At 39.2% G+C, this 23,253-nt stretch overlaps 1 protein-coding gene across 2 annotated transcripts in view; it reads right to left on the reverse strand.

The window, feature by feature from the left end:
- Positions 1-22,201, reverse strand: part of PON2 (paraoxonase 2) — a 29,833-nt gene extending 7,632 nt beyond the window's left edge. For both annotated transcript variants that reach the window (XM_011955100.1, XM_011955099.1), the window contains exons 1-3: positions 21,751-22,201; positions 11,836-11,906; positions 3,755-3,810 (exon numbers count right to left, since the gene is read on the reverse strand). In XM_011955100.1, the coding sequence (XP_011810490.1) occupies positions 3,755-3,810; positions 11,836-11,906; positions 21,751-21,887 (264 nt within the window). In that variant the 5' untranslated portion in view covers positions 21,888-22,201. The remainder of the gene's footprint in view (positions 1-3,754; positions 3,811-11,835; positions 11,907-21,750) is intronic.
- Between the last annotated feature and the right edge of the window lie 1,052 nt (positions 22,202-23,253).

The following is a 23,253-nucleotide window of genomic DNA, read 5'->3' on the forward strand; positions in this document are numbered from 1 at the left end:
TACAAAAGCTTAAGTAATTTTATGGACTAATATGGGAACTGTACATGAAGGATAAATAGAGATTGTGGTTAAAGTAGTGGCATAAAGCCACAAAAACTCAAAAAACAGAGAAAAGATAATAGAAAAAATAATAACGGGGAGGTGGAACACTGAAAGCCTGAAAATAACTGATTTTGTTTAGTTGATACAGAAAATAAGGGATTTATTCTCTTCATAGGGTAATCAGAAGGTTGGTGGACTAGGTGATTCCAGAGAGAGCTAAGGGTGGAGAAAAGTGATTATCTACATACTGACTGTGGAAAGTTTGTTCACTGCTAGATCCCAGTGCCTGGAACAGTGCCTGGCATACAGCCCATCCTTCTCCCACTCATTCAAAATGTCACCTTTATCGTGTGCTGGATCTCTGACATTTACATATTGGTCTGTTTAGGGACTCTCTGTTTTGTTCTTTTAATGTCTCATGTCTATTCCTGTGCAAATATAACACTTTTTAAATTACTACAGCTTTAGGTCAGGCCTGGTGGCTCATGCCTATAATCCCAGCACTTTGGGAGGCTGACGTGGGAGGACTGCTTGAGGCCAGGAGTTAGAGATCAGCCTGGGCAACATAGCAAGACCCTGTCTCTACAAAAAAAAAAAAAAAATTAGCTGAGTGTTGTGGTGAGCACTTGTAATCCTAGCTACTCAGGAGGCTGAGGTAGAAGGACCTCTTGAGCACTGGATTTTAGGAGTTCAGGCTGCAGTGAGATATGATTGCACTACTGCACACCAGCCTGGGCAACTGAGCCAGTCCCTACTGTCTCTAATGACAGTTTTGTCTTTTTTCTTTTCTATCTCACATTTCTTTTTCTTGTTTTACTGAATTAGTAAGAAGAACTCTAGTAGATTACTGATGGTTATGGTATTGTTGGGTATTTTCTTCCTGTTCTGAACATTAATGCAAATGCAGCTAATGCTTCACCATCAAGAATGATGTTTGCTGTAGTTTTGTGGGAATTTTCCTTCTCTTTCTAGTTTGCTTGGAACTTTAGGAATGAGTATTGAATTTTACTAAATGCTTTTTTGGTATTCACTGAGATGATCTAGGTCTTTTCTCTTTTAAATCAGTTAATAAATTACCTATCAGTCTATCTAAAATGGTGATTCATCATTACATTCGTAAGGTAAAGCCTTCTTGGTGATGTTGAATTTTATGTGAAGGCACTACCTTATTCAGTTTACTAATACGATGCAGTCATATTTACACAAAATTAGGGGCACAATAAAAAAGTCTCACTTTCTGTATAAAATTGGACATAAGAGGAAATCTCTCCAATTAAAAAAGATTATCTACAATTGTATACTTTCATGGAGGGCAGGCCTGGTAAGTAGAACAAACTGGAATTATGCTATTGTTACATGGCAGTGCCACTTCAGTTCTTAATAATCTCTATTCTTTATGAATGTCCCCAAAACAAGAGCATGATTTACATGCAAAGGAAGCACTATCAGATGGTGATAACTAGTCATGGTTATGTTAGCAGTCCTTATTAAGTATTTTTTCTCTTTTTAAAAATTTATTTTTAATTGTGATAAAATACATATAACATTCATCACTTTCACCATTTTTAAGTGTACAGTTCAATGGTGTTAAGTACACTCACATTGTTTACATTTTTTATATTTGATTCTATGTCATCCAATTCTTCATGAAGTATGACATTAATTTGAGGTGACCCTCAACCCATAATTGTAAAATACGCTGGGTTAGATGAGCTAAAATGCTAGGAAGAAGAACGAACAACCTCCACAATGTAGGACCTCTTCACTTAGAAGAGAGTACACTCCAGGTTTTATTTAGAGACAATGCCAAGTAAATGAAAAACAGCAGCAAACTGGGAATATTTCTAAATTTTAAAAAAAGTGAAATAACCAAAGGAGGATAACAGAAGAAAAGCAGAAAAATTCTACTGAAGTGGCTATAAGATCTTTGTAACTATAATATGCCCCCAAGCTAAAATGGCTGTAGATTTATGTGCTTGGAGACCTCATCCCTCCTACTTCAGATTTATTACTATGGGGGCCAGAGAGAAATCTTGAAATAGGTGAATTCTAGATTATAAAACTCTCCAAGAACACATCCTTGCAAAACAGCAACAAAAAACACAAATAAACTAACAAATTAAAATATCAATGCAACTGCCTTCTACTTGATTCAGAAGTTTTGCATCTTTACTTATGAATATTGGGGACCAGTGGTCCCAGTGTTTTTTCCTAAGCCTATATACACACGTGCAAGCATGTGCTCCTAAACAAACCCAGAGTCTTACTACAAATATCACTTTATTCATTCTGTGTGGGCAATTAAATAAAACCTTCCTTTTAAAACCTTATTTTTAAAATTAAATATATATATAGGTGTTTCTGCTAAAGCCCATAGTATTTCTTTATTCCCTCAGTGGTAATAACCAGCTGCTCACAGTCTTTCATATAAAAACCATCAGGAACCTGAAGAGTGTTCTAATTCTCATTCTACTCCAAGCTGAGTTCTCTCACCTTTCTCATAAGTCTAACAACTATTTTATTAGTATGGTGACTCCCTTCTAAGTATCTCCCAGTTTTTCACATCCCTCTTGAGTCTCAGAGCCTGAAAATAATGGATGTTGAGAGGAAGTAGAATAATTACAGTCAGGCTTCAGAGTTGGTTACTTCTTCCTCCAGAAAAACTGGACCTGTGAAGATGCCAAGAACTCCTATGTCTGCCCAAGTCGGGGAGGTAGGTGGTCAGAACCTCCTCATCTGTCCCCTTATCTGGATTCCCAGTTAGAATGGATATTGTTACAAGCTAGTTTCAACAATATTCACAGCAATATTCACAAGCCAATTGTTTTTCAAGTCTTTCTATTGTATACCCAGAAAGGATATTGTTTTTCAGCTTATAAGAATCAAGGCAAAGTGAAGGGTGTAAATAAACTCAGCGACTTTCCACTTATGATTATTCAGGGGAAAAAAGAAAGAAAGCAAAACGGCAAGGTTGGTATAATATTTGAAAATAAATAATAATGGCAAGAATATTTGCTTCAAGTTGAATATGTAATAGAAAGATGAGTAGATGCTGTATTTAAAATAGTATAATGTTAGTATTGAGTATCCACAGTAAGACCTCAAATATCCCTTTTAATAATGCACATTTAAAACACAGATTGCGCTGCACATGGTGGCTCACTCCTGTAATGCCAGCACTTTGGGAGGCTGAGGCAGGTGGATCACGTGAGGTCAGGTGTTGGAGACCAGCCTGGCCAACACGGCAAAACCCCATCTCTACTAAAAATACAAAAATTAGCCGGGCATGGTGGCAGATGCCTGTAATCCCAGCTACTTGGGAGGCTAAGGCAAGAGAATTGCTTGAACCCAAGAGGCAGAGGTTGCATTGAGCTGAGATCGTGCCACTGCACTCCAGCCTGGGCAATCAGAACAAGACTGTCTCAGAAAATAAAAAAATTTAAAAAAGGAAAACAAAACAAAACACAGATTGCGTTGGAATATTTTAGTGCAATGCAGTGGGGAAATAAAGAACACTATCTCAATGGGCAAAGAGTCTTCATCTCTACATTTAGAAAAGCTGGAGGAAGTTTTCCAAGATCCTGTTTGACCTCTCTTTTCTTCAGAATACATCTTGGAAAATGAATTTTAAAAGCAAATTACTGTTCCGCAGCCCTCATCAAATACCCTTGTATCTTCTCTGCTGAATTTGGGGAAGGAAGAAGACACTCACCACACTAAAGAAAGCCAGACCATTGGGAAGTATGTCAATATCTTCAGAGCCAGCTTCTGTAAGTTTAAGGAACAGATAAATGTCATGTTCAAGTTCTGTTATTTGTTACGTAGAGCATAACTGGGACTTTGTTTACTTTATCAGAGTGACTGTATCTTTAGGGATGGTTCTGTTGTTTTTTCCAAGGAACCATTCTTTTTAATAAATGTCAGTTTAAACCCCTTCCTGAAGTGAACTTCTGACTTTAAATGTTAGATATTTTATGTTTACTCAAATCAAAGTCAAGTTATCACCACATTTCCAGCTATAATACAGAAAAAGTTGACATCTGTACACTCTTATGATAAACATCCAGATGTCCGTATAAAAGTAATTGACATCAGGGGAATATTACTTTCTGAAGGAAGGGCTCATAGGCATTTAACCATGCAAATATCCTTGTCCTCTTCTTTGCTCATTCAATCTGAAGCAAACAGACATCTTTCTCATTAACAGAGGTAAAACACCTGGGATTATATATTCCTTCTTTTAAAAACAGTGCCAACTTGTTCTCATAAGCAAAGAAAGCTTTTCTACTTAATCTTTAAATATAGGCTTTACAGAAAAAACTAGCAGAAGAAAATTAATGAAAAATACCATGCACCTAAGCCAGTTGAAGCTTCTCACTACTGTCTCTGAGGCAGGCTACAATTACTATTGATTGTTTATTGATTGTCTGCAGTACACTCCACACAGCACAGCAAATAATTAGACATAAGCCTTTCTCATCAGTCTCACTGTATAAATTCTACAGACAGATAATAGACCCAAACACAAGAAAAGAAGAATAAAAATGGCCTAGATTAAGCCAAACCATGACACATTCTTTGAGTCTACAAAATCCAATCTTCCTCTTTGAGACTTCTCCATAGGATTTCTTCAAGATTATTTCTAGGTTGTCAAAACCAAACAGCATCTATCTATCCAGCCATTTTGGTCTTGCTTCGTGAGTTTGCATTTAGCCAGTTGCCTCCAGTGTTGCTTGCTCCATCGTAGTGCAGAAAAGCAAACAAAATAAAAATGCCAAGAACTTCACATTGTAAAGATGACCCATCTGCCTGCTCCTCACAAAGAAGATACATAGAAATAAGCTTAAGTATGGCATAGTGGAGGGATTCTCAATCTGGGGTCTGTGGATCCCTTTTGGGCTTCAAAGTATCTGTGAACCCTCTGAAATTCTATGCAATGCAAAATGTCTCATGTATGCACACATGAGAATGTTTCTGTTAAAAGGGTCCCTGATTTTCGTCAGATTCAAAAGAGAGACTGTGATTCCCCCAAAAGGTTCAGAACGACTAGACTCTAGTTCCACAGTGGTTGTCCACTGATAATAAGAATCAGGGGAACACTACACTACACACACGTATACACAGCACATACGCATGTACACACACACACACACGCACACACACACAGAATTCTAGTCCAGGTTTTGCTTTTCAGTCCTATTTAGTAGAAGCTCAATTAATTAAAATTTGTTTTTCCTGAAAATTATTGTAAAAAATTTAATTTCCAGGTATACAATGCTTACATACATGGAAAAAGAAAGGATATATAGAAAAAATTAACAATGCTTCTTTGGGTGATAGGGTTATGAATTATTTTTATTTTTCTTTATCCTTTGTTTAAAGTTTTCTACAAAATCTTATATTTTTTAATAATTAAGGAAAGAGAAATCTTTTTTTAAAAAAATACATTTATTCCAACCATATTGTAACTTCTGTTTAACTCCATTGCCTAATTCCAATGGAAAAAAACGTACCTATCTGTAGCCTTCTTTGGAATATTTTCCAGATCTACTCCCCTGTCATCATTTCTATAGCTACTACTGCAGGAAGGTTTTATCACTGCATATCTCCTCTTTGGTGTGATTACGTCAAGAGCAATCAATGCTAGAGAAATTTTTGCTCCTCCAATTTAATGATAATAACTATCATACATTAGGTACACCAAGTACCAGGCTCCTTGTAAATACCCTGCATACAATATCTCATAATGTTTCATAATACTAAGAGCCAGTATGATTATCTTTTGTTTTAGAGTGAGACCATGGAGGCTTTGGAAAAGTTAAGCAATTGCTCAAGGTCACAAACTGGGAAGCTGGAACTCAAAGCCTTTGGTCTGACTCAAAAGCAAACAAAACATTCAAGCTAGAATTTACTGAATTTCCTCTGTCAGAAACATCCCGATTCCTCTGTAAAGCCACTTCACTTGTAAATTCAACTGTGTCAATTCCATATGTTGTCTTTTTCCCCTAAAGTTTTGCTTCCGTGCCTCTCACCAACATCTCTACCAATGAATATCCTGCACTTTTCTTTAAAACCTCTTTCAAAACCTTTTCTTTCTTTTTCGTATTTCAATTTATTTTATTTCAAAACACACTTAATAAATCTTTACTTTTTTTATTCTAGTGATATACATTAATTTCAATATTGCATTCCAGTTGATATTTATGTAAATATGTAAAAACTTAACAATGTGTACTGATTTGGCACTGTTTGTCACTCTTATTGTGTGCTTGACTCTCTCCCTCCCCTTCGTCGGTTCTCTCTCTTTAAACTTTTTATTATGGGAAATAGACACAAATAGAGAGAATGGTGTGGTGAACTCTTATATACCCAGTACCCACCTTCAACAGTTATCAGCTCATGGCCAGTCTTGTTTCCCTTGCAGTCTTACCACTTATCCTCATCCTGTGTTATTTTAAAGCAAATCCCAGGCATCGTATTATCCCTAAATATATTTATACAAACCACAATATCATTATTACACCTAAAAATTCACAATAATTCCTCAATATCATCAAATATCTAGTTAGTATTCAAATAGCCAATCATTTTTAAAAGGTGTAGCTTTAAAAAATTTACAGTTTGTTTAAGTCAGAGTCCAGGTAAGGTCCCACACATTTCAATTGATGGATGTGTCTCTTATCTCTTTTAATCTACCCCATGTCAGTCCGTTATTGCCTGTGGGCAGGAGGACTTAGCTCCCTGGGTGCACTGAGAGCTTTTGGTAGCCAACACTCAGGGAAGCTGGGGGGATGTGGGGAGGGCATTCACTGCATCCACTGCTCAGGGGAATTAGGGGGAGAAATTCCAGGCACAAAGAACAGCATGAGCAAAAACCCACAAATGGCACAGCGCAGCACGCCAAACCCTTTCTTTAGAAAGTCTTCTAGCTTATCACATTTAATTTCAGTATCTTATTACTTTAGCAATTATCTGTGTCAGAGGTGGCCAAGTGTTCACCAGCATCCATGTTCCCTTTCTTCCTTTTTAGCCTTTTTAGCAATAGGCACGTAGCAACATAGCTATAGATAACATATCCCACCCTTTCTGGCTGACAGATGTGGCCATATGTCTAAGTTTTGGTCAATAGGATGTGAGAATACAATATATATGCAACTACTGGCTAGAAAAAAATATCTATATAAATTTTATTTCTACCCCTTCCTGCTGGGAAATGGCAACAAGCAGAGATCCAGTCTTATACGAAGAGAAGATAGCAGTGTTGCTTCATCAGCATTTGCCCCTGAATGACCACATGGAACACAGTCACCCAACTACCCTAGGCCATTCGCTTACCTTAAGACTGACGGGAGAAAAATAAAAATAAACTTATCCATTTTCTAAGCGACTATAATTTTATAACAGCAACTCATCCTTTACTATACCCAATAGAGTATCCCATATGTAATGTAATATATTGTTTTCTACTTTTCTGGTTCACTCATCAAGTATATATATTAATCACCCTGGGAAAAGACACTATATTGGAAAGTGAATTTGCAAAAGCTGCTTAACCTCCTTGAGCCTCAGGTCCTTATCTGTTAGAAAAAGAAAAGACGTATCTATATCTCACAGTGGTTTTTTGTTTTGTTTTGTTTTCCTTTTCTCCCATCAGTAGACTGTAAAGTACTTGATTATAAGGGCTACAGACTTCAATGCTTTTTTCCGCCAGATCTCCCAAGCAGCAGTTATTGTAAAGGTCTTGATTGCCAAATGCATAAAATTGTTAGTAATCTTGAGAAAGACAGTCCCTTCAAATTTTGAAGGCCAGACATTTAGAAAATAAGATTTTGTAACTTTTAAGCCTCAAATAAACTAGCTCTTGACATTTTAATTTTTAATATGCAGGTGGTGTTAATCTGCCAAATCTTGGGTGTATAAAAGCTTAGTTTCTGTCTGTAAGATATACTGGGAATGAATTTTTAAAAAAGACTAAATAGTGAACTTACTTTCTGCCCCACAGAAGGCATACATCCTGTATGATATGTAGTCAATAACTATGATTTATTAAAACAGATACAATATGATACGATATATATAAAGCACCCAAAAATTACACATAGTTCACTTCCAGTGATGGTGACTGAAGCACTGTAGTGTGTGCATATGTATGTGTGTGTTGATGGGAATCAAGGGCAAGGGGGAAGGAGGGTTCACCTCTTAGAGGGATTAGTTGGCCTCAAGTGCATAGCTACTACTGTTTTCAAAACAGAAAATAAGAAACAGCCCTCTCTATCATAAAAAGTTGCTTTTGCCTGTATAGAAACGTGTGTCCAGCACATTGTTATTCCTTACCGTCAAAGACCTGTGAATAAGTAACTGTTGTTAAAGATATATAACCACAAGTTATTATTAACCATTATGCATCACTAACATAGCGTTTGACAAATGTTCATATGGTGTGTGCTAACCACAGGGCAAAAGCAAAAAAGGAAAAAAAAAAAAAAAAAGCACAATTCTAATTAGATCTAAAAATGTATCCCAAATGTGCTTCTAATCACTCATCCGCTCTGCTCTGTTGCCTTTTGAAGTGCCTCAGAGGCATTTAACACTTCACAAGAGGGGCCATAGGTGACATATTTCCTCATTCTTTCCAATTCCAGACAGCAGCTCACACACATCACAACATAAAGGTCACAAACATAGACAGATGCCTGTTCAGAATACAAATGTTACTGGGCTTGTTTTTCTCTGAGGAGTGCTCCATCCCAGTGAGTTGTAAGAAGAATGCACTTGGCAGTCTGTCATGTAACATGGCTGGTTGTGCCCTATTGTCTACTCTGAGACTTGTATTCACAGAAGGTGGGCTTCCCAGGGCCAAGGGCTGTTTAATAATGTGACAATTATTAACTCAGCAGCAAAAGTAACCTAAGAGATCACTGGCCCAACCTCCCACCCTTGCCCAACATCTTTTACTAATGCCATCTGGCTTTTGCTGAGTGACCAGTTCTGAGAGGTCTCCTCCTGATTGCAGCTGGAAGGGAAGATGAAGCTGCTAAGTTACTTGGGACTCTTGAACTGTCTGCATGATCCAGCACAGATGTTGTCAATCTGCTATCTGTTATGAGTTTGCCTCCTCCCACTAAGTGTTTGGGCAATTGAAAGAAAGAAGAGAAATTCCAGGACAGCCAGCCAGTCTAGGGGATGGGAGGTGGAACTGGGGACATACAAAAGTATCAATGAAAAAAAGGAGAAAGAACACATAGGAAACAGATGCCTAAAGAATGAGAGGCAGAGCAACCTGAGGAAGCTGATTTAAAAGAAGAAAACAAGGGAGTCAAGCAAGGGATTTGTAGAGAAACTCTGAAGGTTGCACTGTCAAGTGATGGTTTATTTTTACTAAAAGAGTGCTGAGAACCCTGTCTGTAGTGAACGTAGTTACAACTATGAGGCACCGAGTTTATTACTGTTGCCAACTTGAGAGCAATTTAGCAATGACTGTCAAAACTTTAAACACATATCCTAAGGGAACAACAATCCCATTGTTAAGGATGTATTCTACAGATAAACAAATGCAATAGCAATGATGTTCACTGATCTGTTCATAGTTGCAAAAAACTGTAACCACCCAAATGTACATTAAAAGGGGACTGGTTAAATAAATAATGGAATGTGAAAATATTAAAAAGAATAAAGTAACTATATATGCTGATGTGGAAAGCTGCTCACATTGTTTTAGGAATGAAGCAGGTTGTGAAATATTTACACTAAAATTCTATTTCTGAAAAAAAGTCAATATATTTGCATATGGACTGAAATTATCAGGAAAGATAAAAAGCTAGTTTTGAAATATTATGCATAATTTGACCCCATTTATATTTTTAAAAATTATGTATAGGAGTATTCATAAAAAGACAGAAAAAGATGGAAGGACACTCAAAACTTGTTTAACAATGTTACCTATTCCAAGAGGAGAACATTTCCATGTAACCTGAGTTTTAATTTCTAAAGAATAAAACAAAATATTGAATTGTCTCTCCTACCTCTAGAGAAGGATGTTGTTATAAAGGACTAGAAAGGACCCAATGACAGTCTAGTTATTTCCACACTGTGGCTCTCAGAGTAAGATTATAAATAAATGGTCCCAGGCTTTTTAAAGTCTAAAACCTTCAGTTTAATCACAAACTCATCATTATAGGTGACAAATACAAAAGCCCACTTTGCCTAAGGTCACATTGTGGCAGAATAGAACTAGAAACTAGATGTATTGACTTCTAATTCTTTTTGTTTCTAATCATACCATGAACCATATCTAAGGAAAGCCAATATTGGCTGGGCTCAGTGCCTCATACCTGTAATCCCAGCACTTTGGGAGACCAAGTTGGGAGGACTGCTTGAGGCCAGGAGTTCAAGACCAGCCTGGACAACATAGCAAGACCCTGTCTCTACAAAAATAAAAAACTAGCCATGAGTGGTGGCATGTGCCTGTAGTCTCAGCTACCCAGGAGGATGGGGCGGGAGGACTGCCTGAGCCCAGGAGGTGAGGGCTGCAGTGAGCCAAGATTGCACTACTGCATTCTGGCCTAGGTGACAGAGTGAGGCCACCTATCAAAAAAAAAGAAAATTTTTAAAAAAGGAAAGCCAATATTTATTGTTCACTGATAATTTAAAAATAGTTACTATGGGTCTATCATGTACTAGGGACATGTACTTAGTAGATGACAAAGGGTAAAAGACAGCAAGACACGGACTCTACCTTGGAGAAAAACTGCAAACACACCAGAGAGACCCTCAGTGCTGGAGAAGAATCTGGACAGATCCCTCCTTATCTATAGCAAAACTAGGGCTTGCTCTTAGGAGCCCCTCCTCAAAGACTCAGGCTCCACAATACATCCTACATAAAGTCAAGGGAAGAGGGAGACTCTCCCCCTCTGCAGTGATAGCTTAGAAGAGAAAATAAACACAAGTTTTTACAATACATATTGTAAAATGTGCCGGTACATTAGTCCGTTCTCACGCTGCTAATAAAGACATACCTGAGACCGGGTAATTTACAGAGGAAAGAGGTTTAATTGACTCACAGTTCCGTGTGGCTGGGGAGGCCTCAGGAAACTTACAATCCTGGTGGAAGGTGAAGAAAACACACCTTTCTTCATATGGCAGCAGCAAGGAGAAGTGCCGAGCAAAAGGAGGGAAAAGCCCCTTATAAAACCATCAGATCTCATGAGAACTCGCTCACTACCATGAGAACAGCAGCACAGGGTAACCACCTCATGATTCAATGACCTCTCACTGGGTCCCTCCCACGACACATGGGGATTATGGGAACTATAGTTCAAGATGAGATTTGGGTGGTGACACGACCAAACCATATTGGTCAGTTACATGTTAGCCATAAGATAAGATCCTAGTTACAGAGTAGTGAGCAGGGTAAATGCTGTCACTGCCTACATAAAGCTTCCTTCACTAGCTGATCACGAGGCTCACAGAACACAGACTGCAGCGGCCATACCTGACAAACAATACAGACTTGATAAATATAGTTCAGAGAAGTCGCAAAACAAGCAAGAAATCAAGAAATCAAATGCTAAACATAGAATTACACACAAAAAAGAATAATTTACAGTGACGGTAGAAAAGAAGAATAAATAGAGGGTGCATGAGATCAAGAGGTTGACCAAAGAGGTTTTTGTTGATCCAATGTGATTTATCCACTGGAAAACAGTAATTTCATGCTAAAATACCATTAATGAGTGTTTTAATGTTAATGGCCAAAAAATGCAATGTTCCCAACAAGCATTTTCACATACATACCAATTCCTTTAATCAGGTGGCAGTTTGGAAGGTCTACAGATTCTACTTCTCTCGAGGCTTTAAGTCGATTTCTGTTACAAAAAAATATATATATATTTGTTTATGTATTCCCTGCTTTGTTTTAGAAAGGGTTTAAAGAGGCTTGCAGCAATACATAAAACACAGCGTTTTAAGTCTAAAGCAGATGAAAGAGAAAATAGAAAAACAAGAGTAGGAACATAAAGCTGCACCAGAAATGAAGTTAAAACAAAAAGGCCTATTGCAAAGTTCTATATACTGATATGGTTTTTTTTTTTTATTTTAAAGCCAATAACTCAACCAATAAACCTTATAATGCAAGTTCCTACACAAGTGTAAACAGAGCACCAGCTCGCATTTCTCACAGTGTTGGTGTTGTGGGAAAAGTGTTCCAGATGTAGAACCAGAAGCCCTGTCTTCCTTCTGAAGAGTCAAACAATGAAAAATGACTCTAAGCCTCACACACAGACTGCAAAGAAGCCAAGAGAAAATGGCATTGCTCAGAGCCTGACACACCACAGACATCCCACAAACAGTTACTAACAAAAAGAGAAGAAGGCAGCATCCCTATCACAGTATTTTTTAAAATAAGAATTTATTTATCTTATTTCAATAGCTTTTCAGGGTACAAGTGGTTTTTGGTTACATGGATGAGTGATATAGCAGTGAATTCTGAGATTTTAGTGTACCCATCCATGACAGCATTTACTGGAGTAGGAAGGATGGAGAACACCAACTAGTTTTGTAACTACTTTAGCAAAACTATTTGCTGTTGTATATCCAGAAAATTAAAAGGAGGAAATAAGAAGAGAATGCTGAACTCTAATAGGATGTCTTCCCCCTCCCTCTCCACTCTAGAAGCAGTTTGGGGCAACACCTGTGGGATCTTTGGTTTTGAAGGCCACGTACTATTGGCTTTCCCTTCTCCTCTCACATTTTTTCACCTTCTCTGTTCTCTAGAGCCATAAATAATAAAAATAGCACCTTGTAGAAACTTTACATTTTTCAGTGGTTCCCACATACCATACAGTTAAGAGACAAAATAGCTATTTGCTGTGTGTCCTTCTCCTGTGCATATCCCTAACAGCTTCTGAGGTCTAGACACTGGGGAAGGCTTCTAGAATATAGCGCAGGCTACCGGTTTCTTCTAGATAACCCAGAACTACTCCTAGTTTGTACCAACTACACATTTTGGCAATTCATATCATACATAAAGTTTCTAATTAAAATGTTAATCAGTATGTATTTGAAATCATGTAACTTAATATTAAGTCTTCTGAAACAATATAGCAATAAGGCAACAAGTATAAATAAATCAATATTTAAATATAATAAAAATATGATGCATTAAATGTATTAAATAATACTAATTTTTAAATAAAGCATTAAAAAATACAATAAATCTCACTCCTACGTGTCAGTGAAGTGATTCAAGAGGAAAAATTAGCTAGAAAACCAAATACTACATGTTCTCACTTTAACTGGGAGCTAAACAATGGTGCACATGGACATAAAGATGACGATGGTAGACACTGGGGACTACTAGAAGGGGAAGGGAGGGGAGTGGACAAGGGCTGAGAAACTATAGGGTACTATGCTCACTACCTGGGTGATGGCATCATGTTCCCCAAACCTCAGCATCACACAATATACCCATGTAAAACCTGCACATGTACCCCTTGAATCTAAAAAAAAAACTGAAATTATAAAACAGAGAGAGAAAAAAAACAGTTTATGTAGCCTAATGTGGTAGTAATCTTAATTGTGATGATGAGGATGACACTCATGATAATCATGGGTGGTCAAAGGAAATAAATAACAAAAACACATATAATTTACCGCTGTTCTGAGTGATTTACCTCCGTGCATTCATTTAATTCTTCAAACAACCCTATAAATTCATTTAATTCTTCAAACAACCCTATAAATTAGGTAGCATTATTCCAAATTTAAAGATGAGAAAACTGAATCAGACAAAATAGTTTTCCCAAGGCTCAACTTAGCCAGAAGTGCTGGAAGCAGGGGAGTTTTTGCTTTAAACTACTCTGTACTTTTCTCAGAAAGTAAAGGGATCTGTGTTCTTGTCTTAGCAGTGCAATTGCCATGACCTTTGGCAGGTTAGTTAATCTCTATAGGTGTCAGTCTTCTTTATGGATAAAATAAGGATGAGCCTAAAACACCTCCAAGATTCTACTATGTTATATGACTCCAGAAACAGATGCAGATACAAAGCAATAGGTTATAACTGCTGTTTGTACACTAAGTTTTAGTATCATGCAGTGGTTTGGATGTCAATTTTACACAACTTACTACTATGCCTATTTGACTATACAAAAATAGGAATAACGATGTTTACCGTCTACCTTTTTCAAAGATAATCTCTTTGGATTAAATACAATCTGTTCAAAGTAACACATTCTGATGTGTTTGGAAAGTTTAATATGGGCTTCCGGTTTCAGAGTCAACTTAGGTTTGCGTAAGTAATTGATGCTAAATAGGGCACTCTTTTTCAACCAGTTTTCTTGTACAGTATCATGTTTTGATATGCAGCCTACCTGTTATTAACACGGAAGAGTTACATGGGGATTGTGCATAACTTCTACTTAACTGATTTTTTTCTTGGCTTTCCCTTTTGATAAAAGAAAATGGGGGTTTTGCCTCTATCCTTCCTGGACCATTAAGACTTCCGAATTTCTTCAGTTGGAAACTGCCAGACATTTTCCCTGGCAGAACAATCAGTTCCCTGCTTGTTGGTGGACTTCTGTTTTCTGGGTGGCAGACCATAGTGGCTGACAAAATTAACGCCATTCCCACCCCTCTTTCTTTCTCCCTTGCTGCTTCCATTGTAGTGGTGGGCAAAGCAAATATTTGCTTTCCCAGACTCCCCTGTATTGAGATGTAATCATATGACCCAGGTTTTGGGGAAAGGTACTGTGTTCTGGATACAAACGAGAGTCATGAGAAGAGAGCTAGCTGGCATCACTCTGTTTCCTTTCTTCATGATTTAAACACACATGCAGTGCTTGAGACTGCAGTAGCCATTCTGTATCCTTGAGAAAGATACAGCTATAAAGTCAATAGGGAGAGATCAAATAATGAAAATACATGAAGAACCCAGTTCCTTGATATAATCACTGGCTCAACGAGCAAGCTCTATATTGGGTCACCTACAGAGGTGTTTGTCACATGAGGAAAATAAATCCCTCTTCAAATGAACTACCATTAATCTGATGTATGTTACTTGTGGCTGGAAGCAATCCTCACTGGCATCAGACTTAAGAAGTTTGTGTATTTAAGAAATACACATATTTCTCTCAATATAGAGAAAGCTATACAAACCTTTTTGGATTAGATTAATAAGCCTAAAAGTATTCATGTAAAAAAGCACGACATAAATGGTATAAACACATATAAGTGATGATATGAGAGGAGGAACACTCTTTACTTCTGCCAGAGCCTATTTATTCCCTAACACTTTTATGTCTATAGCATGCTTATGACTGTGCTAGGTCAGAGATGCATGGCTATTGCCATTCTGCTGTCAGGCAGGCATCGCTAACCAATAGCAGCACTCTCCCTTTAACCCTGAGCCAGCCTCAGACACATTGTTTCGCAACCACAGGGAGTTTGTTAAAACTGACACTCAAAAGGAAAGCTATTTGCCTTCTCTATTTTAGGTTCCTATTGTTTTTCTTTCTTTTCTTTTTCATTACAGTTATTTATTAATTATTTCTTCATCACAAGCCTATGGTAGGTAAAATACAGGAAACGGTATCTGCTGGTTTCCTTCATTGGTGTCACAATCATTCCCCAAGTGACCCCTATGGAGTCCAGTGACCAAGGAATCCATGAGTAGAATTCAGGGATCCATGAACTTGGATGGGGGAAAAATACACCTTTATTTAAACCTCTAATTCAAATTGAGTATTTCCTTTGATGATGAGTGTACGCAACAAACCACAATACTATTAGTAGTATTTGTGACTCTGTCACTAATAGAAATTAGATACTTTTCTATCGCATTTCAGTTGTAGATAGCTCAAAGTGCTATTTATATTCATAGCTACTTCAAAATATCTGTTAGACATTTACCTACCTCTAGATCCATTTAAGGGTTTAATTAAAAAAGCATATTATATCATAAATTTTAAAATAGTTTGGTAGCAGTATTTAAGTATAATTGGTTTCCTTTGTAATCGTACATATTTTATTTTACTCATTTAAAAACATGATGCTGAGAAGGAATGAAGGCTTCACCAGACTGCCAAAGGGATGTATGGCACAAAGGTTTAAGGAATTTTGCTTGAATTTCATTGTCTTCATAGATGTCATTTATTGAGCTGACTGTGTGCCTGGCAATGTTTTAAGCATTCTCATAGTCCCACTGTGGAGCAGATAGTTCCCCATCCTACAGATTACAACACTGGGGCACAGAAAAGTGAAATAATCACTTTTCAGTTTTCAGAAAATCAAGTTTTCAGGTAAATAGTAGAGGTATGAATGAACTCAGGCTACCTGTTCACAAAGCATGAACTCTTAACCAACAGTCATTAGCATGAAATCAATCTCAGTTTTTTTCATTCAGGAAACAGCAGTACCCTTCCAGAGGAGAATGAGACCAGGGTCTGCTAGCTATTATCTGGTCTCATGGCAGGTAGCAGTAAGGGTGCACCAAGCTATGGTGCCAATATGCCCCTGAGCAAAGTGGGAATACAGTGTTACTATCAGGAGTTTCTTTGTGCCATACTTCTCTGCTTTTGAATTTACACACAACTGCTGTGGCTTTATCTCCTATGTGCAAGCGATATAGAAGCCAGGGCTTTATCTTTTATGTATAGCCTTGTAAAAACCCTTTGGAATTCACCCCTTGGACTCTGGCAATACTTGCACTAAGTTACTAGGAATTTGTGCTTAGGCCTGTAAACCTAGGGAAAATTTGCTCCACTGGCAGAGAAGCTAGAAGACTGTGGGGAGCTGGGGCCAACTTATTTGGAATCAGGAGACCTGGCTGAGGCGACAGGTTCAGCACTAATTATTCATTAATTATATTATTGAATAATTACATTATTCTGTTGAACTAACTAGTTAACCTCTCTAACCTCAGTATTTACAGTTATAATGTAGAAGGGAAGATATCTAGAAAGACTGGATGAAGGCATAAAAGTAAAAGAGCTTTCTGTCCAAATGTCAGTAAATGTATATTTTGGTTTAATATAAAGAAATTTGGCAGGGCTCAGTAGCTCACACCCATAATCCCAGTGCTTTGGGAAGTTGAGGTGGGAGGATCACTTGCGGCTAGAAGTTTGAGATCAGCCTGGGCAACTCAGCAAGAACCCCGTCTCTACAAAAAAAATGTATTTTTTGTTTTTTTGAGACAGAGTCTCGCTCTGTCGCCAGGCTGGAGTGCAATAGCTCACTGTAACTTCCACCTCCCGGGTTCAAGCGATTTTCCCGCCTCAGCCTCCTGAGTAGCTGGGATTACAGGCACGTGCCACCCTTCCCAGCTAATTTTGTATTTTTAGTACAGATGGGGTTTCACCATGTTGGTCAGGCTGGTCTTGAACTCCTGACCTTTACTTCTACCAGAGCCTACTTCTCCCACCTCAGCCTCCCAAAGTGCTGGGATTACAGTAATGAGCCACCATGCCCAGCCGTGTTTTTTTAAATAGCCAGGTGTGGTGGTGCATGCCTATAGTCCTCACTGCTTAGGAGGCTGAGGTGGGAGGATCACTTGAGTCCAGGTGTTGCGGGTTACAATGAGCTATGATTGTGCTGCTGCATTCCAGCCTGGGTGAGAGAGCAAGATCCTGCCTTGAAGAAAAAAAAAAAAAAAAATTTTTAAAGATAGGTTAAAAAAAAAAAAAAAGAAGTTTTTACACTTTTGACACACTGACCAGCACACAAGAGTCACCTAATAAATGATTTAAAGGATGGTGGTTTAAAAGAAAAAAAAAGACTGCTCCTTCAGAAGTAGAAACAGACCACATAGCTTCTTGTGGGAATTGTCATAAAAGGTGCCAGGCAGCAAGTAGAACATTCACATGGGTACTCTGGGGGTTCCTGCCCACGCTTAGGTCTCTGATGCACTCAAGCCTCATGATTCATCCACAGCTGCGTACCTTGACACCAGGAACTGGCCTGGGAATATGTGTATACTGTTATTTTCTCCTTTATTGCTCAACTAGGGAGGGGTGGAAAAGGAGGGTGTGGAATCCCAGTTACAGTTCAGAAGAAGAAAGACAGCTTTGATGACATTTATCCCTCTGGGACATCCTTATACTAAAAATTGAAGTGGGCAACCTGGGAAGAGAAATAACTGTCTGTCTGGGGGAGAGAAATTGCCAAAGCCCTATCTCTAAATATTGAATAATCAAACAGTAGGTATCAGATTAAAGAAAAAAATCAAACATAAAGACTCTGTCTCTTCAACTTCCTCTGAAGAGCCTTTCCTTATGAGGAAGTGGGAACATGCTTTTTTTTCTCTTTTTTTTGAGGGAGTCTTGCTCTGTTGTCCAGGCTGGAGTGTAGTGGCTCAATCTTGGCTCACTGCAACCTCTACCTCCGGGGTTCAAGCAATTCTCCTGACTCAGCCTCCCAAGTAGCTGGGATTACAGGCATGCACCACCACACCTGGCTAATTTTTGTATTTTTATTAGAGGCCGGTTTCACCATGTTGGCCAGGCTGGTTTTGAACTCCTGACCTCTAGTGATCTGCCCGCCTCAGCCTCCCAAAGTGTGGGATTACAGGCATGAGCCACCGTGTCTGGCTGAACATGCTCCTTTTTAAAACAGACTCTAAGGGTCACCAAATTCTGTAAAGAGAAGGCACTCCACCATATGATAAAATACAGGGTACCCAGTTAAATTTTAATTTGAGATAAACAATGAATGATATTTCAGTATAATTATGTCCCAAATTCCACGCTTATGCTAAAAGTATGGTAAGTATTTCATACTTATACTTAAAAAAAAATTATCTATCTGAAATTCAAAGTTAACTGGGTAACCTACATTTTTCTTTGCTAAATCCAGCCACCCAACATTCTCACATCAGCCCATTTGGGGCTTCACATATCCAATAAAGTTACCACTTTATAAAGTCACTGCCCAATAAAGTATATCACAGTCACATAAAGAAAAGTTGTATCAAATTGTAAAGCAGGCCGAGGGTGGTGGCTGATGCATATAATCCTACCACTTTGGGAGGCCGAGGCGGGAGCATCACTTGAGGCCAGGAGTTTGGGATTAGCCTGGGCAACAAAGTGAGACCCTGTCTCTGCAAGAAATAAAAGTATTAGCTGGGCATGCTAGCACGCATCTGTAATCCCAGATACTCAGGAGGCTGAGGAGGGAGGACTGCTTGTGCCTAGGAGTTTGAGGCTGCAGTGAGCTTTGATGTACCACTGTACTCTGGCTTGGGCAGCAGAGCAAGACCTTGTCTCAAAATTAAAAACAAAGAAAAACAAAAACCAACCAAAAACCTGTAAATAAACTGTCAGGTGCATTCTGTCAATAAGTTTTACTTACTTTTTCATTTTTTTTTTTTAGATTTGCAGCTATAACTTTAAAACCTTAAGATTAGTAAGAAGGGGAAAAATTTGACTGTTGAGAAAACTTCCAACTTGCAGAAAAACTGGTGGCTTACACATTAGTGACAACATAATAAGCTTGTAAATTTTGGTGGTCTTGTCTTTGAAACAGAGAGGACAGATCATATACAAAGTCATCCAACTCATGAATGTTCTGTAGAGTACAATGGGCACCATCTAACATGAAAATTAAGGTCAACATGTCCATTTCCTACCCATAAAACATGTCCATTTCCTACCCATAAGCGTTCTTTCCTCAACTCTCACTGCCATCTCAGCCACCACACTCTTCCTCTTTGCATTGCTTTATCAGTAGATAAAACTACAACCATGGGACAGCAGAGCTGTGGCACAAACTCTGGTAGTACTTTTGACTTCTCCCTCATCCCTGGGGTTCCGGAATTTGGGTCCCTGTTATCTTCTCTGACCTACTGCAACACCTTAACCAGCTTCCCCATGTCCGCTCTCTATTATAGTAGTTCTCAACCTTGACTGTTCATTAGAATTATCAGGAGTGTTTTTAAAAATAAAAAATACCACTGCCACTGTCAGCCACTGTTCTTACATTATGTACTTCCTTATTTATCTATTTACCTGTGAACCTTGAAGCCACCTTGCCAAACAGTACATTATTCCATATCACATTTTAGTTATAATGAAAAATCTCTGGTAGGTAGACACCACAGTTTATAAATTACCAACTCAAATTTTATTTATTTATTTATTTATTTTGTAGAGATGGGATCTTGCTATGTTGCCCAGGCCTGTCGCTAACTCCTGGGCTCAAGCAATCCTCCAGCATAGGCCTCTGACAGTGCTGGGATTACAAGTGTGGCTGTAGATTCTGATCCAGACCAGCTGAATCAGAATCTTTGGTGGTGCCACCCAGACACCGGCCCTCCAAGAGATTCTAATGTACAGAGAACCATTGCTCTATTCCAATCCCCCCTTCCAGGCTTATCTCTATAAAACACAACTAGTTATATTAAGTTCTTGTTGAAAAGCAAAACCCACCAATATTTCCCTTTTGAAGGACTATTGGGTCTATCAAAGTGGGGCCCCATTTTTCAACTTATATTTAATGGCCTCAAAACCTATCCTTCCCACCACCCTACTATTCTCATCTCCTGACTTCATGCTCCCTTCAAACTGGCCCATTTGCTAGTCTTCTAACTTCTCACCTTAGTACCTTTGCTCCTGCTGCACTATACATTTGGCATGGGCCCCTTCATGCCTGTATGTGTTGCACCCACCCTTCAAGGTCAGGTCGAATGTCTCTTCCTCTGGAACTCCACCTTCAGGGTATGTAATCTTTCCTCTTTAAGCCTATGGGATTTGTTTGTGCCTGTCCTTACGACATCCTAATTTATACATTTACTGTATTTTATTTCTCTCTTCCCCTGTATTAAACTCCATAAGGGTCGTAGTCTACTACAGGAGCCTAAGAGAGAATATCACACATACCAGGTGCTCAGTATTTCCGGAACTCTTTTGCATGAGGCCTATAAAATTTTGGTTGAGGCAGGGCAGGACAGCTCACACCTATAATCTCAGCACTGTCAGAGGCCTAGGCCATAGGATTGCATGAGCTCAAGAGTTAGGGACCAGCCTGGGCAATATAGCAAGACCCCATCTGTACAAAAAATAAAATAAAACAAATAAAAAATAAACTTTGAGTTGGTAATTCATAAACTATGATATCTACCTGCCAGAGATTTTTCATTAAAACTAAAATGCGAGATGGAATAGTGTCTGCACTGTCTGGCATTCTGGCTTCAGGCTCCCCTTGTGAATACACAGGAAGTAAAGTAAGAACAGTAGCTGAATATTTCAAGTGTCTTTGATCTACTCAAACTATGCAGAAATGGGTGGAGAACAACTTTATTAAAGACGGGGCTCGTTTGGGCAACAAGGAGAAGCAGCACCAATGACCTGAAATAAATCTTCATAATTAAAGTTTCAACGCAAGAGTAGTCGTTTTGTTTTCAGAGGTTTGGCCCTTGAGTAATTGTAAAGCATTCTCTTGTCAGCCTAAGCAGAAGAGAACTTTGTTAGCAGCAAGGGCTTATATACTTTCAAGAAAGTGTCGCGATTCATTCCAAACTTTGCTAGTTTTTTCACTAGAAGAGGAGAGTCGGGGTGATGGGTGTTCAAGTAGCTGGGGGAGGGACGGCAATCAAAAATTCTCCAACTCCGGCCGCAGGGCCGGTCCCGCAGGAATCCCTCCCCCAGCCTGCGCCCTCCCCGCACCACGCTGCCACCCCAGCCTGGGGACCGGCGAGGAGGGGCGCGCGGGAGTCCCACCTACCTGAGTGCCAGGAGCCTCTCGCCCAGGAGCGCCAGCGCGATCCCCAGCAAGCCCACAGCCACCAGCCGCCCCATGGCGCGGAAGCCGGGCGCGCTGCCTCGCTCGGGTCTAGCCGGCAGCTCCGTGGGCGGTGCCATCTTCCCGGCTCCACAGTGCCGGCCGCGCTCCGCCCCGTCCTCCGCCTAGGTCGAGTCCCTGCGCCGGGGCGGCGGAGGCTCCGCCCTGGGCCTGGCGCTGGTCTTTGTCCTCACAAACTTATTTACCCAGTTACCTTCGGGACGGCCCTGACACGCCTTACTTTAGGCTCATGACGTGAAACTTTGAATTCCTTCACCTCCTTTTTCAAACAACTCACCCGAAATCCTCTAGGAGCCCGCATACCTTTCTCGTTTCCCTAGTCTTCAAACACATTTCTCACTCGCTACTCTAGTGAGAAACTTACAGAGAAAGCTGTTTTGGGGGGTTGGGGACGGTGGCCAAGGGAGGGAAAGTAATGGGATGCGTCTTGTAAATATTTCATGTTGGAATCACTGCTTTTTGTAACAGGACGTAGTTGCAAAGAAATAAAAATCCTGTGTCTCGTAATACTGTTTTTTTTTTGTAAACATGGTGTCGCTGTGTTGCCTAGGCTGGAGTGCACTGGCATAAGCACAGCTCACTGCAGTCTAGATCTCCCGGACTCAAGGGGCCCACCAGCCTCGGCCTCCTGAGTAACTGGTACCGCAGGCACGCACCATTACACCTAGCTAAGTGTGTGTAAGGTGTGTGTGTGTGGTGTGTCTGTGTGTGTGTTTGTGTGTAGACCGAGTCTTGCTGTGTTGCCCAGGTTGGTCTCAAACTCCTGGACTCAAGCCGTCCTCCTGCCTCAGCCTCCCAAAGTGCTAGAATTACAGGTATGAGCCACCATGCCCAGCCTCTATTAATACTTCTAGACTACAGACTTAAGGACTTAGACAAATCTTTTTCATCCAAACTCAACTTAATGGGAAGAAGTGTAGTTTTTTTCTTTTCCTTTTTCACTCTGACAACCGTAACATGAAGGAATAATTTAAAATACAATTTTAAAAGTATAAAATGAAACATACCCATCAAGATTGATACCATTACAATAAATTAGCTTATCTGAAATAAGCTTCTAATGCTTTTTAGTATTTAATTGCCAGCCTACAATATGTAGGCAGAAATGGTCACACTTGACAATTTTCAACAAATATCACTTTTATAAAGAACCAGTAAATAAAAGTAGATGCCAATTTCCCACCTTCCTCTCACCAAAAAAAAGAAAAAAACAGACCTCTCTCTTCCTCTATGTGTGTGTATCTCTGCTTCAGTCCTAAGGGATATTGGATTACACTGGATGGTAGAAAGAGAATTAAAAAGTTGTCCTTTGAAAGTCCAGGAGGCATTACCTTTTTTGTGTCGTGGACCCTTCTGGCAGTGGTGAGCCTGTGGTTAACTTCTCAGAATAATGTTTATAAATGCTTGCAATAAAATGCATAGATT

The sequence above is a fragment of the Colobus angolensis genome, unplaced genomic scaffold (genome assembly GCF_000951035.1).
Source record: "Colobus angolensis palliatus isolate OR3802 unplaced genomic scaffold, Cang.pa_1.0 Scaffold394, whole genome shotgun sequence".
In the NCBI taxonomy this organism is placed as follows: domain Eukaryota; kingdom Metazoa; phylum Chordata; class Mammalia; order Primates; family Cercopithecidae; genus Colobus; species Colobus angolensis.